Source organism: Seriola aureovittata, chromosome 10 (genome assembly GCF_021018895.1).
Source record: "Seriola aureovittata isolate HTS-2021-v1 ecotype China chromosome 10, ASM2101889v1, whole genome shotgun sequence".
NCBI lineage: Eukaryota > Metazoa > Chordata > Actinopteri > Carangiformes > Carangidae > Seriola > Seriola aureovittata.
The window spans coordinates 27,579,819-27,600,629 of NC_079373.1; the positions used below are offsets into that span (position 1 = coordinate 27,579,819).

A 20,811-nucleotide genomic window follows, 5' to 3' on the forward strand; every position below is an offset into this window, starting at 1 on the left:
GCATCACATCCCATGCGCGGCACATTGATTGAATTTAGTCTGTGTTGAAAATAGCTGTCTGGAGGTTTTTGGATTTACTTAAGGCAGTCTGCTTTCTGCTCCGCTGCCACCCACCGATGGAACAAAGCGTTCACTGCCGACTGTGCTGCACCGCTTCAAGCTTACGAGCAGCGGCTTCCAAAAGAGGGACATGGACCTAATGACCTAATGCTGTTCGCCTTTTGGAACCACTGCACACGTTCACGTTACTGCGACGCCAATTTGCAGACTTTGAGACACGTGGCCGGGCTGTGGAGGGTGTGACACAGGGTGAGTAAAAGAAGAGCCTTTGATGATGAGACCATAGTCAATGAAGTCGTTCTCACTGGGAGTAAAACTAGAATCACCTCCTCACGGTTGTATCCCTCCGCCACTCGGACTAGTTTCAGGTCCCTGATCATCCAGAGTCAAGATATTACCCATTTGTGTGAAAGCTTGAGTAATGATTACAAAGTGTTTTATGACATCAACGTCATCTTGACCTTTGACCTTTGACCACCAAAGTCTACTCAGTTCAACCTTGATTCCTGGTGGACACTTGAGGTGTTACTGAGATATCGTATCCACGAGCAGATAGACAGATAGATAGATAAACAGATAGATCGATAGATTCATTCATTGGTCCTTTCTTAGAGATCAGTGTCAAACACCAAAGGGACCATTCATTTCTCTGTATGCATCCATTATTATTGTTTATGTTTGTCTGTCATGATAAACATTTATAGTGTATTATTTAGTAAGTCTATAGAAATTGTTAAATTTAGTTAAAAGAACTGTCATAATTTTAAAAGACAGAGTCATGAAATTAAAACTAATTTAAACAACTTGATAAAAAGATACTTTATTTATCCCCTAGGGGAAATTCATGCAACTGGTAAACAACACACACACACACGCACACACACGCACACACGTAAGAGTCATGTGATTTCTTGCAGAGGGGAGGAGGAGTCAAAAGTGAAAGTATTCAGCTGATGTCTCTGTTGTTCAGACGCCATTTTAAAAGGGCAGCGCAGCAGCAGGAAACCTTCGACTGAGGCTGGTGAGTGTTAAAACAACATTATTATTATTTTACTGTCAAAGTTTCTGAGTCAGTTTCTCTCTGAGGAGAGAAGAAGAGTCAGAGTGAACTTCTGTCCACATGAAGACACTGAGAGGAAAAGACGAAATAAGAAGCTGCGTGTGTGTGTGTGTGTGTGTGTGTGTGTGTGCGTGTGTGTGTGTGTGTGTGTGTGTGTGTGTGTTGTTTTTCCTGTTATTTTCAGTGTGTCTCTTGAACAGATTGTCCTGACTCTTGTGTGCGTCTTATCTCACAGTCAGTGTTGCAGACACAAAGTAAGAGACCTTTAAACTCTAACAGTGTTTAGTGCAGAGCTGCTGCAGTAAAACTCACTTCCTGTTACAGCTGCTGTTGTGGCGCAGATAATAACTTCAGTGTATTCATACTGAGGTCGCTGGTTTGACTTATTTCTCCTGCATATTTTTCCTGAAGCTGATGAACCTGAGAGAGATGTAGAACAACAACAGAATGATCCTTAATGACAGCAGACTGTTTTTACCATCACTGCTGTTTCTGCTGATGTGACTCCTACAGACTGTTTGTTGGTGACGTTGTGTCATGGGTCAGTGTTGTTGAGCGGTAGCAAAGATGTTTCTGAAGAGTTTCTGTAACGGTTGATTCATTATGCAGGATGTCTCGTTTCTAAATAATGTTATTGTTGTAATTATTAAAAGAAAATGCATTAATGTTGCAGCTGGTGAAGGCGGAGCTAACTTTGAGGAGCTTAATTATATTAATACGTCATAATTTATCAGTTGCTTTATCTTTTGTATCAATAATCTGTTAATGTTAAAGGAAAAAGCCAAATCTGCCTTGAGATGTTGAAATGTAAAAGTATAAAGTAACATAGAAATACTCAAGTGAACAGTACTTGAGTAAATGTATTTAGTGACTTTCCACCACTATGGACTTCCCCCACTTCTTACAATAATAAAGTAGCTCCATGTAAAATCCTATGAACATTATTGAACTGAAAGTGAGTCAGTCCTTCAGTGACACCTGCCAACAGGACTCCCAGGACCAAGCCAGAGGTCGACATTAACCAGCTGTTGTTCAGGGCCCGGATCCATCACCTAACACCAGTGTCAAACTAACTGTGGCTCAAGTTGTTATCAATTAAAGTTTGACCTGGATGTGTGGTGTTGTCCTCATCAGAGCTGCAGTGGAGGCTGAACACATGAAAACACCATTTACCCACCAAAGAGTCATGATCATTAACATTATTTATACAGTTTATTATATAGTTAGTCTGTGATAACAACATAAAGTTAAATTTGATTTACTTGAAAGAACATTAGTTGTAAATGATTAAAGACTCGTGAAATTACAACAACTTTAAACAACTTCTAACTGGTAAACACACACACACACACACACACACAGATGTAAACAAAGTCATGTGATTTCTTGCAGATTGGAGAAGAACTGAAAGTGAAAGTATTCAGCTGATGTCTCTGTTGTTCAGACGCCATTTTAAAAGGGCAGCGCAGCAGCAGGAAACTGTCGACTGAGGCTGGTGAGTGTTAAAACAACATTATTATTATTTTACTGTCAAAGTTTCTGAGTCAGTTTCTCTCTGAGGAGAGAAGAAGAGTCAGAGTGAACTTCTGTCCACATGAAGACACTGAGAGGAAAAGACGAAATAAGAAGCTGCGTGTGTGTGTGTGTGTGTGTGTGTGTGTGTGTTGTGTTTCCTGGTATTTTTGGGTGTGTCTCTTCAACATATTGTCTGAACTCTTGTGTGTGTTTTATCTCAGTCAGTTTTAGTGGTTTCTCTGTCAGACTGACTGAAGTCCTGAAGATGAGTGTTTGTGTGGAGGACAGAGCAGAGTCTCCAGGACCCAGCTGTCTGTCTATGAGGAGTGACTGGTCTAAAGACGAACCTCCAGTCTTCAGTGATGAACCTGGACCCTCAGACTCACAGTAAGAGACCTTTAAACTCTAACAGTGTTTAGTGCAGAGCTGCTGCAGTAAAACTCACTTCCTGTAACAGCTGCTGTTGTGACGCAGATAATAACTTCAGTGTATTCATACTGACTGCTGAGGTCGCTGGTTTCCTGAGAAAATATACAAACAAAGAATATTCTGACTTTTTACTTTCCATATTTCTCCTTCAGCTGATGAACACGAGATTTAAAGATGTCGGTAATTAAAGGGCCGAGGTGGAGCAGAGTGTACACAGTTAGTTTGTTTGATTAAATCTACAGTGAGCAGCTGTTTCAGGGAATTACTGATTCTTTTTAAAAAGGAAACTATATATATATATATATGTAAAGATTTACATTTCAGTAGGAACCAATGGAGTCCAGAAAATGAGTGATTGAGTGGAGGAAGAGGAGCACAGAGCAAATATTTAGTCAGAATTCTTGACTAAATATCAAATATCCTGCTGTGATAAACCCTGAGAACTAGGACAGTCTCTCCTGAACTTAATTCATTTTGTTCTGTATTTTACATTGTGAACTCTAAAGCTGCTACTTCAGTGTCACTTCAGTGTAGAGCTGCCATGGCAACCGGAACAACGTGCCGCCATTTTTATCCTCCGAGTGATGAAATAAATGATCCACAGTTCACATAATCCGGTGAAATATATTTATACGTTGTTGAGCAGTTGAAGTCATCACTAAATCGTTGTGTAGAGAGATAATAAAACAAATGAAATGGAGAGTTTTCATATTGACATTAACAGTGTATTGATTGATTTCCAAACTTCAATCATGTATTGAGTAACACGCAAGAAAACATGAGCTTGACATTAACATTGACTCTGTCATCAGAGAATTGATCAGTGATCGATGTGATGTGATTAAACACATGTTTGTATTTGCAGAGGTCAGAACCACAGACAGAGAGCAGAGTCTCCAGGATCCATCTGTCTGTCTATGAAGAGTGACCAGTCCAAAGGAGATCTTATAAACTTCAGTGATGAACCTGGACCCTCAGACTCACAGTAAGAGACTGTTTCTGTTTACAGATATAATAAATAGATTTATAAAGCAGAGCGTTCTCATGTTACTGTTTCATCAACCTGAAAGTTGGTGCACGAACACGAGCCTGAACGCCACCTCTACAGTTTCCATAGGTGGAATCAGACACGCCCACAATCAGCTGATTTCATATGAACAGCTGTGAACGCTCCACCAGTCTGTAGACCTGTCCGTGAACAGAAGGACAGAGAAGAAACACAGTGTCTCCATGTTGGAGGAGACACTTTAATGATTCACACGTCTGAGTCTTTAAGATAAATCACAGTAAAGATTAGAGTTAAAGGACATTTTCAACATTTTGTCTGAATTGTTTTTGGTTTTTTTAACCAATGATACAAATTCATTTTAAAATGCCGTACTTTGGGTGTAATACAGCGCCTGTCCCTGTCTGTGAGACTGGGTCTGTCTGCAGACTGAAAGACAGGGACGTAACTCTGAATAGGCGTAATCACACAGAACCACACGAGACGTCAAAATGGTGTCGGAAAGATCATATAGTGGAACACGGTATTATGGCTGCTCTTGTATTCCAACGAAGTCAAAAATGATTCAAAAAAGTTCAAAATAAAAGAACAGTCTGTGAGGAGGAGGGCTACGACTCACTAAAACAAAATAAGCACGCACGGAGATGGCTTCAACTAAAAACTTGGTTTTTACTCCTATAAACAAAAAACGATCTCCGGTTGACTTTCGGTATATAAACAAATGAATAAATAAAAAAGGAAAAGAAACTTAGGTTGACTTATAGTTTAGAGTCTTTATTGTTATTGTTAACGTATTTAGCGGTCGAAAAACTGTATCATTTCCTCCCATGCCTCACTCAATCCAACAGGCAAAAAGACACAAAGAAGCCAGCTGTGGTCCCCCTGTAATCACGGGCGACAAGGAGGAGGAGGATCCTAATCAACAATACATTACAATAATAATAATAAATATTAATTCTTTCTTAATTCCTTTTCTTATTTTACCCATAGAAATTAATTTTCAACTTAATTTACAAATAATCCAAAAACAATTATTATGTTAAACAAATATTTAAAATAAGTCAATGGGCTCCGACATCCCGGCCCCTAATTGTTGGCCATAGGAAAACAATTACATGAATAACATTCAAAGGAGCCAAAAAAGAATAACAACATAAATTCATTCATCAGCCTCCATCAAAAGACAGAGTTTGTCTATGGGTCTTTGAACTACGCTGGCCTTGGTTTTAACCAAAGCGCTTCTCACAAGGCCCTTGGCATCTGGGAATATCCTGGTAACACGGCCCATAATCCAAGCACTCCTTGGTGCTGTGTTATCCACCAGGATGACCACATCCCCTGGGCTGAGGTTCCTCCTTTTGGTGTTCCACTTGCTTCTTTCTTGCATGAGAGGAAGATACTCATTTGTCCAACGTCTCCAGAACAGATCTGCGAGATACTGTGCTTGTCTCCATCTCTTTCTTGAATATTGGTCATTTTTCTCAAAAACTCCTGGTGGCATAGATGTTTTCGCCTTTAGCAGAAGCAAATGGTTTGGGGTTAATGGCTCCAAATCATTGGTATCACTTGACGCTGTGGTTATTGGCCTGTCATTCAGGATTGCTTCTACCTCACACAGGGCTGTCGACAGAGTTTCATCATTCAATGTTTGTTGTTTTAAAACTGAGGTGAGGCTCTTTTTGACTAGTCTAATGAGCCTCTCCCAAACTCCTCCGTGATGGGCTCCAAAAGGTGGGTTAAATGTCCATTTTATTCCCTCTGACAAAAGAGTGTTTTGAATCTTCTGATGATTTAGCTCTTTCAAAGCTTCTTGCAGTTCTTTTTGGGCCCCCACAAAGTTAGTTCCACAGTCAGTCCTGATACTTAAAACTGATCCTCTTCTGCAGATGAATCTGCGTATAGCGTTTATGCATGAGTCTGTGGTTAGGAAGTTTGCCATCTCCAGGTGAATAGCTCGACTCACCAGGCAAGTGAAGATGACCCCCCACCGTTTCACCTGAGCTCGGCCTCTCTTCACTTCAATAGGGCCGAAGTAGTCAATGCCAACGTGACTAAAAGGTGGTAAATCTGGATATAAACGATCCTCAGGAAGATCGGCCATTTTCTGTTCTCCAGGTTTTGTTTGCATGCGTCTGCAAAATACACAGTTCCTGATGATTTTCCTTGCTAAGGAGTTTGCATGAGGGAGCCAAAACCTCTGACTTAGCCTGGAAAGCATATGGCTTCTTCCTGAGTGTCCAACTTGATGATGGATATGACGTAGGATGAGGTTGGATATATGAGAATCTTTAGGGAGAATAATCGGATTCTTCTGGTGCATTGGCATTGCACATTTGTTTATTCTACCTCCTACTCGCAAGATGCCATTATCAAGTATTGGATCCAGCTTGTTGATGGTGCTTCTTGAACTGAGGGTTTTGCCATTTTCCAGGGAAGTAAACTCTGGGCTGAAGTAGCACCTTTGTTCAAAACAAATAATAACCCTCTCAGCTTCTTGCATGTCCTCCACTGATAGGTTTCGTGTTCTTTGTTCGTCTTTTAATTTTTTCTTTGTTTGTGCACCCACGTGTGTCTGGCTCTTTTTTAGGTGACTCAGTAGTCGAAGTAGTTTTTTTGCCTTTAATATCCATGCCACAGATCTCTGAAGTCGGTTCCATGATGAATGATATCTTATTAATGAGCATATTGGATGTTGTTTTTCAATCTGCACACTGTTGACTGTAACCTGTTTTCTCACCTCAGGGTCATTTGCTGATATTTTTTCTAAACTTTGTGTGATTTTCGGCCATGTTTTTTTGTCTCTGCCAAGGTATTCAGGACCTTTCAGCCATTTTGACCTTAAGAAAGATTCCACATGCATCCCCCGGGAGGCGTCGTCGGCCGGATTGTCTTTTGAATTTATGTGCTTCCACTGGCTTGTGTGGGATAGATCATGGATCACTGCAACTCTGTTGGATACAAATGTGTGAAATCTCTTTGTTTGATTGTGGATGTATTTCAATACAGATGTACTGTCTGTCCAGAAAGTTGAATCTGTAAGAGGTAAGTGTAATTCCTTCCTCAGCATCCGATCCACTTTTACAGCCACTGTTGCTGCAGTGAGTTCAAGCCTGGGAATGGTAATTTGTTTGAGAGGTGAGACCCTGGATTTTCCAAATATGAAGGAGATGTGAACTTTGCCTTCATGATTTGTGAGTCTAAGGTAGCTTACTGTACCGTAACCTGACTCACTTGCATCGCAGAAGTGATGAAGCTCAGCAGTCACCACTGGGTCAAAGTTCTCAGGCTTGATGCATCTTGTCACTTGAAATCCACGCAAATGGCTTAACTCCTCGATCCATCTTTGCCATGGCCTCGCAAATTCCTGTGGAATAATTTGATCCCATCCATACCTGGATTTGCAGAGCTCTTGGAGTAGTTGTTTGGCTTTTAGGATGAAAGGAGAGAGAAAACCTAAGGGGTCATAAACTGAACTTACTATGGAGAGTATACCTCTTCTGGTAGCAGGACGGCTATTGACAGTCACTTTAAAGCTGAAGGTGTCACTTAGAGTGTTCCAATAGATTCCAAGTGCAGGCTCAACTGTGGCTTGCTCTTTCAACTTTTCTTTATCGAGGTTCAGCTCTTTGACAGTCTTTGCTCTGTGATGCTCAGGAATACTCTCCAACACCTTCCAGTTATTGCTGATCCATTTTGTCAACGTGAAGCCACCCTGTTTGCAGGCTTCAGTGAGATCTTTGACGAGCTTTATAGCCTGATCCACCGTTGCTACAGATCTGAGGCAATCATCCACATAAAAGTTACTTTTGATGGTTCTCACAACTTCATCAGAGTAATGCTTTTGATTGTCGTCAGCAGTTTGACGCAGGGCAAAATTAGCGATGCTCGAGGAAGATACGGCACCAAAGAGGTGAACTTTCATCCTGTAAACATCCAGTGGTTTGCTGATATCACCCTCTGGCCACCATAGAAATCTTAGAAGGTCTCTGTCCTTTTCATCAACATGAACTTGATAAAACATCGCCTCAATGTCTGCCATAACTGCAATTCGGTCTTGGCGAAACCTCAAGAGAACTCCAATGAGGGTGTTTGTTAAGTCTGGCCCCTGAAGGAGCTCCTTGTTTAGAGACGTTCCTTTAAATGATGATGCGCAGTCAAATACCACTCTCAGTTTAAGCTTTCGTTTGTGGTAGACGCCATGATGTGGGATGTACCAGATCCGTCCGTCTTCTTTGTTAAGCTGCTGAGGTGGAACCTTTTCTGCATAACCTTTTTTGAGAATGTCCTCCATGAAGGTGGTGTATTCTTCAGCATATGTCTTATTCCTCTTGAATTTCTTCAAGAGTTGCAATGTGCGTTCTTTTACCATATCATAATTATCTGGCATGACCTTGGCTTCATCTCTGAAGGGCAGTGGGAGATGATAGTGGCCACTTTTGAGAAATGCTGAGCTGGAAGCAATCTCCATGAAACGTTTATCCTCGACAGACATCTCAATTTTCTCTTCATACCTATTCTCTGAGAAATCCTGGTTATATTGTCTGATGAGTAAATCCTTCAACTCAACCACAGAGATTCTGTTACTCAACACCGCAATGGGCCCAGCTTGTTCTGCCGCACTATCAACACTGATCGGTCCAGTTACCACCCACCCCAGCAAGGTTTGCACTGCATATGGTCCATTAGCATGACTATTTATTATTTTCCATGGCTCCATCGCTCGGGGAACATCAGTCCCAATGAGGAGCTCAACCTCTGCCTCAATTTCCTTTAACTGGATTCCACTGAGGTGAGGCCATCTTTTCACATCAGCTTGTGTGATTATGTTTTCTTTTGACACAGGGATTTTAGTTTGTGTGTAAACTTTCGGCAGGTCCAGATATGTACAGCCTTCCAAATCTCCCACCTCCAGTCCTTTGACCTCATAGGTCCCTGTGGGCTTTTCCTGTCCCATTGTTCGCAAAAGTATTTTTGTTTTACGTCCTTTCTTATTTAACAGGTTCATTAGATTTTCGGTGCAAAATGTTGCGGTGCTGCCTGGGTCGAGGAAGGCATAGGTTTGAACATATTTACTCCCTTTCGCCACTTTAACTCTTACCGGAACAATTGCAAGTGCACAGTCCCTCCCGGCCCCAGTTGCATCACCTGCTGAAACAAGAGCACTGCTTATGGGGGTCTCTTCCGTCTCAGCAGTGGGCATTACTTGATTTTCCTGTTTTGAGCATTTTGCACTGTGAATATGGAGTACAGTAGGATGCTTCATTTGACAAACTTGACACATTAATCGTTTCTTGCAGTTTTTGCTCAGATGACCTTTTACTAAGCAACCAAAACAATGTCCATGGCTTCTTAAAAATTCAACTTTGTCATCACGTAACTGTGTTTTGAATTGTGAACAGTCTATAAGTGTGTGTTTCCCATGGCAGAATCCACAGGAAGAGCTGATTGCGGTTTGACAAGGTTGTTGTGGAACAGATGATTGTTTTACAGTGCATCCTGCTTTCTCTGTATTCACTGCTACTGAGGTAGCAAAGCTGCTGTTTTTGCTTCTTATTGGTTTCGATTCACTTTTGCCTCTTGGGATAAACTTTTTTGTCGGTATTTGGTCTTGAATGTCTCCAAACAACGGATCCAAAAGCATTTTAGCCTGTTTTTCCACAAAATCCACAAAGTGCTGAAATCTGATTCTTCTGCCAGTCTTCTGTTGTGTCTCATAGGCTGTGGTTCGCCATCTTTCACGGAGTTTGTAGGGCAACTTGGATGCTATTAGCCTTAAGTTCGATGGGATCTCAAGTTCCTCTAAATACTGTAAGTCCTGCATTACATTACAGCATCCTCTCAAATACATTGCATATGCATGCAGCATTTTCCCATCCTCAGCTTTAATTGCTGTCCAGTTCAAGGCCTTTTCCAGGTAAGCACCAGAAATTTTAATTTCATTCCCAAAGTGCTCCTTCAAAAGTTGTTTTGCTTCATGATAACCTCTGCCCCCCTCCATGTGCAAACAGCTGCGAACCAGTTCTCTAGGCAAACCAGAGGTAAATTGCTCAAGGTAGTAGAGCTTGTCCTGATTAATTTTAGTATTGTCTTCAACCAAGTGTTCAAATGCATGAATAAAAGACTGATATGCCAATGGGTTACCATCAAACACACAAATTTCTCTGGCAGGTAACCTAGACAGCCTTTGCTGTGAGACAATAAGTTCTGCAATGTCACTTTGTTTTTGGATAACCACATCCAAGTTATTACGAGCATCATTAACAGCCATATCTGAATAATCTTGTGCTGCATGAGTTATGGTGTGACTGTGATTTTCAATTTCTGTTTCATGTCTTTTAGTTGACCTTTTGTTTTGGGGTTTGTCTGATGTTTTGGTACCTCTTGTAGCTGTTGTAGGTGATGGTCGGTGGAGACTTAGGATGGTTTGGTGAAGTGGGGTTTTGGGTATGGCACCCAATTGCACAAAATCCACTTGGCTCTCCATTGTTTCTGGTTCCTGACGAGAGTCATAATACTCCTGCATATAATCAACTGGAGCTTCCTGATCATCCTCTTCACTCTGAAGTACTTTTATTTTAGCAGCTGATGCTGCGAGGTCCGCATCCAACTCCATTTGCTCCATCTTTGATTTCAGTTTGATTTCCTCCAGCTGCAAAGCATGTTTTTCTTTCAATGCAGCGGCTCGGGCCAGGGCAGCAGCCTGATCTGCTTGGGCCTTTTTGAGCTCTGAAGAAGTGGAAGACTTTGATCTGCGTGAAACATTTGACATGCTGTCCAGTGGTCCAACTTTCGATTGTGCAATCTCTCTTTTCCATGATTCAACTTCTTTGATAAAATAATTCAGGTTAGTTATTCTGGGTTCATACCAGTCAACATAATCATCATCCTTTTCTTCCTCTGTTAGAAGTTGTTGCACAGATTCATGAACATTCATAAATTCATCCACTGTTCCTTTAAACACTTCTAACGCATCACTGACTTTATCAACATTTCCAGCGTCATCCATCAAAGTCTTTATTTCATTCAACTTCCTCGTGCATGCTCCCAATCTGGCTTTACGTGAAGCAAGCCGTGATTTGCGCACGTCCTGTGGCTCAATTGCCTTCTTCTCCACAGCGGTCCCCTGGGAGTCAGACATGATCGCACAAATTCCTTTAACTTCAGTTTAGCCGATCCTTAAACATCCTTCAAACATCCCCGTTTTATTCCAATCCACATCCACAGTCCACAACTTTGCATTCAATAGTGTCCAATTGCTTACTTGTAGCGCAGCGGCGCATTCCTTCTTAAATTCCATCGATCAGCTGATTTTACTCACGCCAGCTGGCCTCTCCATTGTTTCTATCAGCGAGTGGAGCGATTGCTTGAATCCGCGGATTCTCCGTCTTCTTTCCAGTCGTCCGTGAAGTTTTTCGACTTATTATGGCTGCTCTTGTATTCCAACGAAGTCAAAAATGATTCAAAAAAGTTCAAAATAAAAGAACAGTCTGTGAGGAGGAGGGCTACGACTCACTAAAACAAAATAAGCACGCACGGAGATGGCTTCAACTAAAAACTTGGTTTTTACTCCTATAAACAAAAAACGATCTCCGGTTGACTTTCGGTATATAAACAAATGAATAAATAAAAAAGGAAAAGAAACTTAGGTTGACTTATAGTTTAGAGTCTTTATTGTTATTGTTAACGTATTTAGCGGTCGAAAAACTGTATCATTTCCTCCCATGCCTCACTCAATCCAACAGGCAAAAAGACACAAAGAAGCCAGCTGTGGTCCCCCTGTAATCACGGGCGACAAGGAGGAGGAGGATCCTAATCAACAATACATTACAATAATAATAATAAATATTAATTCTTTCTTAATTCCTTTTCTTATTTTACCCATAGAAATTAATTTTCAACTTAATTTACAAATAATCCAAAAACAATTATTATGTTAAACAAATATTTAAAATAAGTCAATGGGCTCCGACACACGGATTGGTCCAAAACATCTTTTGGACGTGGTAAAAAGGTTAAACTTTGGGTGCTACCACTTCATTCATTTCTGAGGGGAAACGACAAAGACCTTCATTGTTTCAAGAGACGAAACAATTCCCCATTCAACCTACCTACGACTTGAGGTTAGGAATGTTGACATTATTAATATCTGCATGTTTTATTGGCTACGACCTATTGATAAAAGTGTAACTTCAGTATCATAATAATAATAATTATAATAAATTAGATTTTTATAGCTCCTTTCAAGGTACCCAAGGCCGTTTTACAGAGTACGAAGACAAAAAGTAAATAAATAAATCTCTTATAATTGACATGTTCATTTCATGTGTTGTTTGTCTAAGTGTCAGTATTAGAGCACAAATGGACTGTTGAATTTTGAGCAGAGGAGGAGGAAAGAGAATTTGGGTTCAGTAAGTCTTTGATTTATATATAAACTGTTTAAGATCATTCTGATCAGTGGTGAAACTGTTTTCCTGTTAAACTCCACACGTGTGTTTAGAAAGAAAATATGATTGGATGAAAACACTCATTTGTTGTTCACCTTCTGGACAAAATGAGAACCTGTAGAGGAAGTTGAGACAGAGCAGGTGAGGGGGCGGAGCTGGAGCAGAGCACCTGAACCACTCAAATGGACTGTCCCAAATACTGATTCACAGTTGTGCATAAGACACATGATTGGTACGCAGCCCAAATGTTCCCACTAGCAAGAGCCCACAGCCGAGGCTTACATACAGCCTAACGTATATGAAGCGTAGCCCCTCCATCAACAAGGGGTGGGTATGTTGACGACCAACCAGTAGCATGGAATTACTGATGGTCCAGATGTTTTAAAGCTTCCCCTGGTGTCTGCCCTCAGTACGACTCATATTACTTAAAACCTGCCCCCTTGAGGTTGGCAACCAATCACAACACAGATGTCGACCTGTGACTGTGACATGTTAGTGATAAAGAAATGTCTTCACAGGAAGAGGAAGAGGAGAGGTGTCTCTGTGGAGGAGCAGCCGTCCAGCTGTGCTCTGTGTCAGGACGTCCTGAAGGATCCAGTCTCTACCAGCTGTGGACACTGGTTCTGCAGACAGTGCATCACCTCATACTGGGACCAGTCTGGTTCTTCAGGAGACTCCTCCTGTCCCCAGTGTGGAAAAAGACCCAGAACAAGACCTGGACTGCAGACAGCCAGTCAGACCAGCACTGAACAAAGTGAGACTGAACATCTGTATGATGATGTCATCATTCTGAAACCAGGACTTGTTGTTTTATACAGAGTCATTTATTACATCACACAGCATCGACCTTTAAGATGATTATAAATACCACAACATTAAAATCTTTTCTTTGTTGTCTTTAGTTTTTCTGCAGCTGATGAAAATAATCATCAGATTCTCAGATTCTGTTTCTTCAGTCTGACGTTGTCTCTTCTCTTTCAGCAGATAGTGGTCTGCAGGAGGTTTTACATCAACATAAGATCAGTCTGAGGAGCAGATGTGAACATGTGACTGAAGGAACTGATGGAACAGGAAGTGGAACCCTCCTCAACAGGATCTACACTGAGCTCTACATCACAGAGGGACAGAGTGAAGAGGTTAATACCCAACATGAGGTGAGGCAGCTGGAGACAACTTCCAAGAAGAAGACCCTCCATGACGCTCCAATCAGGTGCCACGACATCTTTAAAGTCTTACCTGACCAACACAGAGAAGACGTCTTTAAAGTCTCACCTGACCAACAGAGACGCCGCATCTCTAAAGTCTTACCTGTCCGACAGAGACACGACATCTTTGAAACCTTACCTGTCCAAGAGAGAGAAGACATCTCTAAAGCCTTACCTGTCCAACAGAGACGCCATATCTGTGAAGTCCTACCTGTCCAACAGAGAGAAGACGTCTCTAAAATTTCACCTGACCAGCAGAGACCCATCAGAGTGGTTCTGACCAACGGCGTCGCTGGCGTTGGAAAAACCTTCTCGGTGCAGAAGTTCTCTCTGGACTGGGCAGAGGGCTTGGAGAACCAAGATGTCAGTCTGCTGGTTCTGCTTTCGTTCAGGGAGCTGAACCTGATCAGAGATCAGCAGTACAGTCTTCTCAGGCTGCTCCATGTTTTCCATCCAACATTACAGAAGGTCACAGCAGAGCAGCTCGCTGTCTGTAAAGTTCTGTTCATCTTTGACGGCCTGGATGAAAGCAGACTGTCACTGGATTTCAACAACAGGAAGTCTGTGTCTGATGTCACACAGGAGTCATCAGTCAACGTGCTGCTGACAAACCTCATCAGGGGGAATCTGCTTCCCTCGGCTCTCGTCTGGATAACTTCCAGACCTGCCGCGGCCAATCAGATCCCTCCTACATGTGTGGACAGGGTAACAGAAGTACATGGCTTTGCTGACGCCCAGAAGGAGGAGTACTTCAGGAGGAGATCCAGTGATGAAGAGCTGTCCAGCAGAATCATCTCACACATCAAGACGTCCAGGAGCCTCCACATCATGTGTCAAGTCCCAGTCTTCTGCTGGATCACTGCTACAGTTCTGGAGCACATGTTGACCACAGACCAGAGAGGAGAGCTGCCCCAGACCCTGACTGACCTGTACTCACACTTCCTGCTGGTTCAGACACAGAGGAAGAACAACAAGTACCATGAGGGACGTGAGACGAGTCCACAGGAGCTGACGGAGGCTGACGGGGAAGTTCTTCTGAAGCTGGGGAGGCTGGCGTTTGAACATCTGGAGAAAGGAAACATCATGTTCTACCAAGAAGACCTGGAGCAGTGTGGTCTTGATGTCACAGAGGCCTCGGTGTACTCAGGACTTTGTACTGAGATCTTCAGAAGAGAGAGTGTGATCTTCCAGAAAACAGTCTACTGCTTTGTTCATCTGAGCGTTCAGGAGTTTCTGGCTGCAGTCTACATGTTCCACTGTTACACCAACAGGAAGACAGAGGTCCTGAAGAACTTCCTGGGGAAAAAACATTTTGATTTAACCCTGGATGAGTTCCTGAGGAGAGCCATGGAGAAATCCTTCAGAAGTGAAAATGGTCACCTGGACCTGTTTGTTCGCTTCCTTCATGGCCTCTCTCTGGAGTCCAACCAGAGACTCTTAGGAGATCTGCTGGGTCAGACAGAGAACAGTCCAGAAACCATCCAGAGAGCCATCAACAACCTGAAGGAGATGAAGAGTTATTTTATCTCTCCTGACAGAAGCATCAACCTCTTCTACTGTCTGATGGAGATGAAGGATCACTCAGTTCATCAGGAGATCCAAGAGTTCCTGAAGTCAAAGAACAGATCAGAGGAGAAACTCTCTGACATCAACTGCTCAGCTCTGGCCTACATGCTGCAGATGTCAGAGGAGGTTCTGGATGAGTTGGACCTGAAGAAGTTCAACACATCAGGGGAGGGACGACGGAGACTGATCCCAGCTGTGAGGAACTGCAGGAAGGCTGAGTGAGTCCAGACATGATCATTATAGTTATTGATCAGTAGATCAGATCAGTAGTTTAGTCAACTTCATGTAAACACGGTATATACCTGTATATAACAGTAAATGCTGTGAGGGCCAAAATGTAGAGTTTCCCTTGGTTGTAATAAGTTAATAAAAGGTTCTTTTGTTAAATTGTAATTAATTGTTAGATGATACATTTATTTTTTAATGTTCTATCTATGTTTACTCTGTGGCTCTCGTGTGGAGACATCACATACTGTAATAGGGGGGAGATCCATGATTTTGCTGAGCTTCTTTAATGCCAGTTGTCTAGGTTGCCCATAACGTTCATCAAGAGCTGCAATGGCTTGGGTGAGAAGCACAGGAGAAAGAAACAAGAGGCTGAGTAGGGTTTTCAGCTGGAGGATTCAAAGGCTGAACACATGGACTTCGTGGGTGGCCCTTTGGTAGAGCTGAAGAAAAGCTAGAAGTTAGCAGGTCTCATGAAGAGAGGATTGCCTAGGCAGACCAGGTGAACGAACTGCAGCATCAAGGATTGACATGTTACGGAAATGGGCATTGGAAAGGCAACAGCAACAGGGTGATGGACAGGACTATGACTAGTGTTGTGGTGATTTAACACTTGGAAATTGAACAGCTTGCTGTTCTACTTGAGGAATTGCCAGTAGGTTGCGTGCAGGGTCTCTCTTCCCTGTAGACGACTCACATTTGGATGAATATTTAGAGGAGGAATGAGGGGAAGAGGATCTATCCATGAGACGCTGAATACCTCTCATTATCACTAAAACGTCCTTCATAACTTCAACCTGAATATTCAGCCAGGATCAGCCAAATCAGTTGTGTCATCTTCCCTTTGACTGTCAGGTTCATGTCTCCTGTGTTCGACTTGTGTCTGTTGTATGATGATACGTGCATTCTGCTTGACATGTATCACCTCTAGCTTCAGGATATTGAACTTGATAATCGTCTAGATGAGGGGTGGAGTTTCACTTAATAACTGTGAATCCATGACAATAGTAGGATCCGGCTCCAAGGTGACGTGACATAATTTTCCCTCCTTTATCTGCAAAACTAAGATTCCCATTCATCCAAGCTCTGCAGGTCTGAGACAGTGAGAATTATTGTTGCGTGTCAAACACAATAAGAGAAGATGATCTGAACCACAGATGTGAAGAGCAGATCATTAGCAGAACATTATCTTGTTTTCTCATCATATACATTGAGTGTATTTTTTACTACAAATTGTCTGATTTGATTCTAACAGATTTTATATTTTCTCTAATTACAGACTTGATTATTGTGGGCTCTTAGAGACTCACTGTGAAGTCGTGGCCTCAGCTCTGAAGTCCAACCCCTCCCACCTGAGAGACCTGGACCTGAGTCACAACCCTAACCTACAGGATTCAGGAGTGAGGATCCTGTCTGCTGGACTGGAGAGTCCAAACTGTCGACTGGAGACTCTGAGGTCAGTTCACTGACGGGAGCTGTTGTAATCTTTTGCATATATTAATGCAAGTATTTCCTATATACTTTAAGTGGTTCTTACATCCTTTTAACAGTATTCAATTATTTATGTCATTATTATTATTGTTATAACATTACATTATTATTACTATTATTATTATTATTATTATTAGCCATATTATCATTGTAACTTCTCTTTCTAGTCTTATTGACGGGATTGCTGAAAAAAAGCAATCCCACAATATTTGTCAGTTCACAAAATTTTCCTCAGCCAACTTTTTTGACGTGCCACTAGTCCCGCGCCGTTTGTCGCTGAAACTCCGTTCAAATGTCAAAACGTGCACCTCAATGAGGACATTACGGACATTACTTTTCTCAGCGCTATGTCTCCTAATTTCCGAAATAACAAACATATTGTCAGCTTTTCTCCTATGAAAATGAAAGGAGAGAATGTTAAAATCCTCAGAACTTTTTGAGCTACTTCAGCATACTTTCAGGTAGAGACGTCATTTAAACTTTAAATGGGTCCCAAGACGTTCAGCTGTCTTATGTGTATTTGGCTTTTTGATATCTTTTATAGTTTTTGATTCGCAGTTTAAGTTTTATGCTTTTTCTGACAGTTTTTGAGTTTATAATGGGAGTCTATGGGAGGAGGTTGGAGTGGATGACATCACAGCTAGAGTGGGAGAATGGCTGAAACTGCTTTAAGACATTTTGTTTGACTTGTCCTCACAGCCAACAACTTCACTCTTCACACATCATTTTTTCCCAGAACGTAGGCAATTTATCTTCTTTCAGACAACGTGTCTACCAAAGCACAGACACTCGCACAATTTGAACTATGCCCTTCAAAGGGGCAGCAGTACCATCCATCTGCCCCATTTCTCTCATGCTGGTTCAGATCAGCTGATTAGAGACTCCTCTGATGTCTGTGGTGTTTATCAACCACTTTACTGACTTTTCTGCCAAAGTCCCGCTACATGCTGCTCCAACACTGAATACAAGACAATGATTTACACACATTTCAACAGTTTTCACTGGAAATATGTTTCAGTACAGTGTTAGTCCTGAAACATTGGGCAATTAATTTCCCTCTGTTATTCTAACTGACACACAAACAGACAGGCCGACTGTTGGACGGAGTTAGTTGTAGCTCTGTCTTTAGCAGCCAGCGACACAGTTTAGCTTCAGCTTGGGCAGAAGCAGCGCTCCCACTGCAATTTCTCCAGAAACTGCATTGTGTAGGTATTATCTTCTTATTGTTATTAGTTTTAGTCTTATTGTTAATATACATCTTCATGTGGAACCTTCATTGTGCTTTGTACACTTCCCCCTCTCTCTCTCTCTCTCTCTCTCTCTCATCAATGATTTTCATCTACATATTTCACTCTTCACACAGATTGAGTTTCTGCAAGTTGTCAAAGATCAGCTGTGATTTTCTGGCCTCGGTTCTGAAGTCCAACCCCTCCCATCTGAGACACCTGGACCTGAGAGGAAACAACCTGCAGGATTCAGACATGAAGGATCTGTATGATCTTGTGGAGAGTCCAGACTGTAGACTGGAGACTCTGAGGTCAGTAGAGGGATGGAGTCAGTCCATGCTACTTTCAGCAGTGTTGTACTAAACACAGTATCAGAGCAAAGATGTCTCAGTGGAGTCAGACAGTCTGATGTCAGAGGGCTCTGATAGGAAAAGACACAGATGGAGTATAAGGTTTCAGGAGGTCAGACAGGTCTGGAAGAGAGAGTCCATGTAGAACTTTGTACATCTTTAAAAGCACCTTAAAGTCTGATCTGATGTGGACAGGAAGCCAGTGAAGGGAAGATAAAACTGGTCAAATTTTCTGGGTGTAGTTGAAATTGTAGCTGTGTTAATGTGTAAAGCTGCTAACTGTTGTCTGTCTGCTTCTCTCCACAGATGGAGAAACTATAGGAATGATATTGAAGAGGACGGTGTGTATGTGTGTGTGCGTGTGTGTATGTGAAGCAGTGATGACTCTGCAGTCTAAACTGATCTGAGTCACACACACAGTCCAGTCCACCATCCTCCCTGTGTGACTCCCCCCATGAAAATCAAGTGTTAATACTTACATTTGATGTTTTTATCTATTACAAGACATATCCATACATCCGTACATTAGCTATAGCACTTATCCTTATAGGGGCGCAGGGGGGCTGGAGCCAATCCCAGCTGACATTGGGCGAGGGCGGGGTTCACTCTGGACAGGTCGATTAAACATATGATGAGTGAAATAATCATCAACACCATGACTGAGTGTTTCTACCTTGAACTGCAGTGAACCAATGACAGTCTCATAACAACAGACTCAGGCAGCCAGAGTGTCATACGTCACAAACCTAAGGAACCAATCCTGTCAGCTTGTGGGGACGGGGGGGCGGGGCTAAATAAATGTAAAAAAGTAAGTAAGTAAAGATGTATTTATACAGCAACATTCACAGATAAAAAAGTGCTTTACATCAGAAAATATACAAAAGTTCAAGAAAACAAAATGTATTCTTACCTGCCGTTTGGCGTGTTCATATTTATACTGTACACAGCTGACCTGCACCTTGTACACGTTTATATCCAGGTGTTTATTAAGTATATTATGTCTAATACCAGAACTCTCCTTCTTCCTCCTTCATTGTAATTTATTCATCTCTGTAAGTAGAGTATGTGCATTCCTATACTGTTTGCACTGAGACAGTTGGGCAATAAAGTTGAAAGTAATCTAAAAATTATTTTAAAAATAAATCACAGTTCATATCTAATCCTGACAGATTTTAATTGAACTGAATCAGAAACACTTATACTTCAGCAGTTGAAAATGTTTCCAAGTTCTTTTTCATATTTTTTTTTTCTTTTTTTCTGTCTGAGATATGAGACATGAGACACACTGTATGGAAATATCTGTTTGATGCTGAATGTCAATAAAAAAAAAAGGTAAAAGAAAATGTCTCCAGGTTTTAGTTCAGAGATTTCCGACAGTCACCTGAAGGCAGCAGTGTTCATTGCTCCTGGACCTGAACAGTTCTGTAAGTGCAGAAGTGATGAGTCCCTCTGCTGGTTTGGTTATAGCTGACACCTGGTGGTGATGGAGAGAACTGTAGTCTGGTTTCGCATTTAATTTTTAATGGTACTGATTTTAAACACATGCAAACTAGTTTTTCTTGTTTGTAATTAAAGAGAGAGAGAGAGGGGGAAAAACTGAGCATCCTGAATGACAGGCACACAGAGAAAACCGGTAAACACAGTCCATTGGGATTCCTCCCAACATGCTTGATGGTCAGTTTGAGTGTTGGACATTTATTTTCAAACACAACAAACGTCGACTTTCAAACCAACTCAAATACAACTAAATTTCCCTCCTCGTGGCTGTTTCCTCCAACATCCAGCCCAGTTACAGGAAATATGGTCACAATCTCTCCTTTCTGAGTTACCGAATTAGAAGATGGCCCGAAATGTTTTTGCAGAACATTATGATGTCACAGTGAAGTTGACCTCTGACCTTTTGTCTATAATATGTCATAACTTCTGATTATCTTGTTAGATATTTGAGTTAAATTGCGTCACAATTCGTGTATGAATTAGTGAGTTATGGCCAAAAATGTGTTTTGTGAGGTCACAGTCGACCTTGGCCAGGTGCCCTGGGGGACTTGAGTAGAAATGTCCCTCTGTGACGGTCGGATTGGGGATGTATGCGTTTTATATTTTGCACCATGTTGCTGTTGAGTTTCTGAGGCACTAGACGTGGAATCGACTGGTTAACAAACATAGTTAGTTCTGACCAAATAATCTGGTTGGACGCCACATTAACGGTCGTTATCTATCTTAGATTGTAACAA

At 41.8% G+C, this 20,811-nt stretch overlaps 1 protein-coding gene across 7 annotated transcripts; it reads left to right on the plus strand.

Annotated features, from left to right (window-relative positions):
* The first annotated feature begins 973 nt into the window (after nucleotides 1-973).
* LOC130175954 (protein NLRC3-like) lies at nucleotides 974-19,920 on the plus strand. 7 transcript variants are annotated; one of them, XM_056386687.1, is made up of 9 exons: nucleotides 974-1,081; nucleotides 2,513-2,615; nucleotides 2,857-3,022; nucleotides 3,930-4,049; nucleotides 13,033-13,268; nucleotides 13,496-15,503; nucleotides 16,790-16,966; nucleotides 18,365-18,538; nucleotides 18,884-19,920. In XM_056386687.1, the coding sequence occupies exons 3-9, from the start codon at nucleotides 2,901-2,903 to the stop codon at nucleotides 18,948-18,950; spliced, it is 2,904 nt and encodes a 967-aa protein (XP_056242662.1). In that variant the 5' UTR covers nucleotides 974-1,081; nucleotides 2,513-2,615; nucleotides 2,857-2,900; the 3' UTR covers nucleotides 18,951-19,920. The 7 variants fall into 7 exon arrangements, with proteins under 7 accessions (XP_056242662.1, XP_056242665.1, XP_056242666.1 ...); XM_056386690.1 differs by having other exon boundaries at nucleotides 13,499-15,503; XM_056386691.1 differs by having other exon boundaries at nucleotides 13,039-13,268.
* Nucleotides 19,921-20,811: the final 891 nt, after the last annotated feature.

Coding starts and splice junctions, on each gene's coding strand:
- LOC130175954 (XM_056386687.1), top strand. CDS start 2,901: ATGAGTGTTTGTGTGGAGGACAGAGCAGAGTCTCCAGGACCCAGCTGT. Junction 3,023..3,929: donor CCTGGACCCTCAGACTCACA/GTAAGAGACCTT, acceptor TTGTATTTGCAG/AGGTCAGAACCACAGACAGA. Junction 13,269..13,495: donor TCAGACCAGCACTGAACAAA/GTGAGACTGAAC, acceptor CTTCTCTTTCAG/CAGATAGTGGTCTGCAGGAG.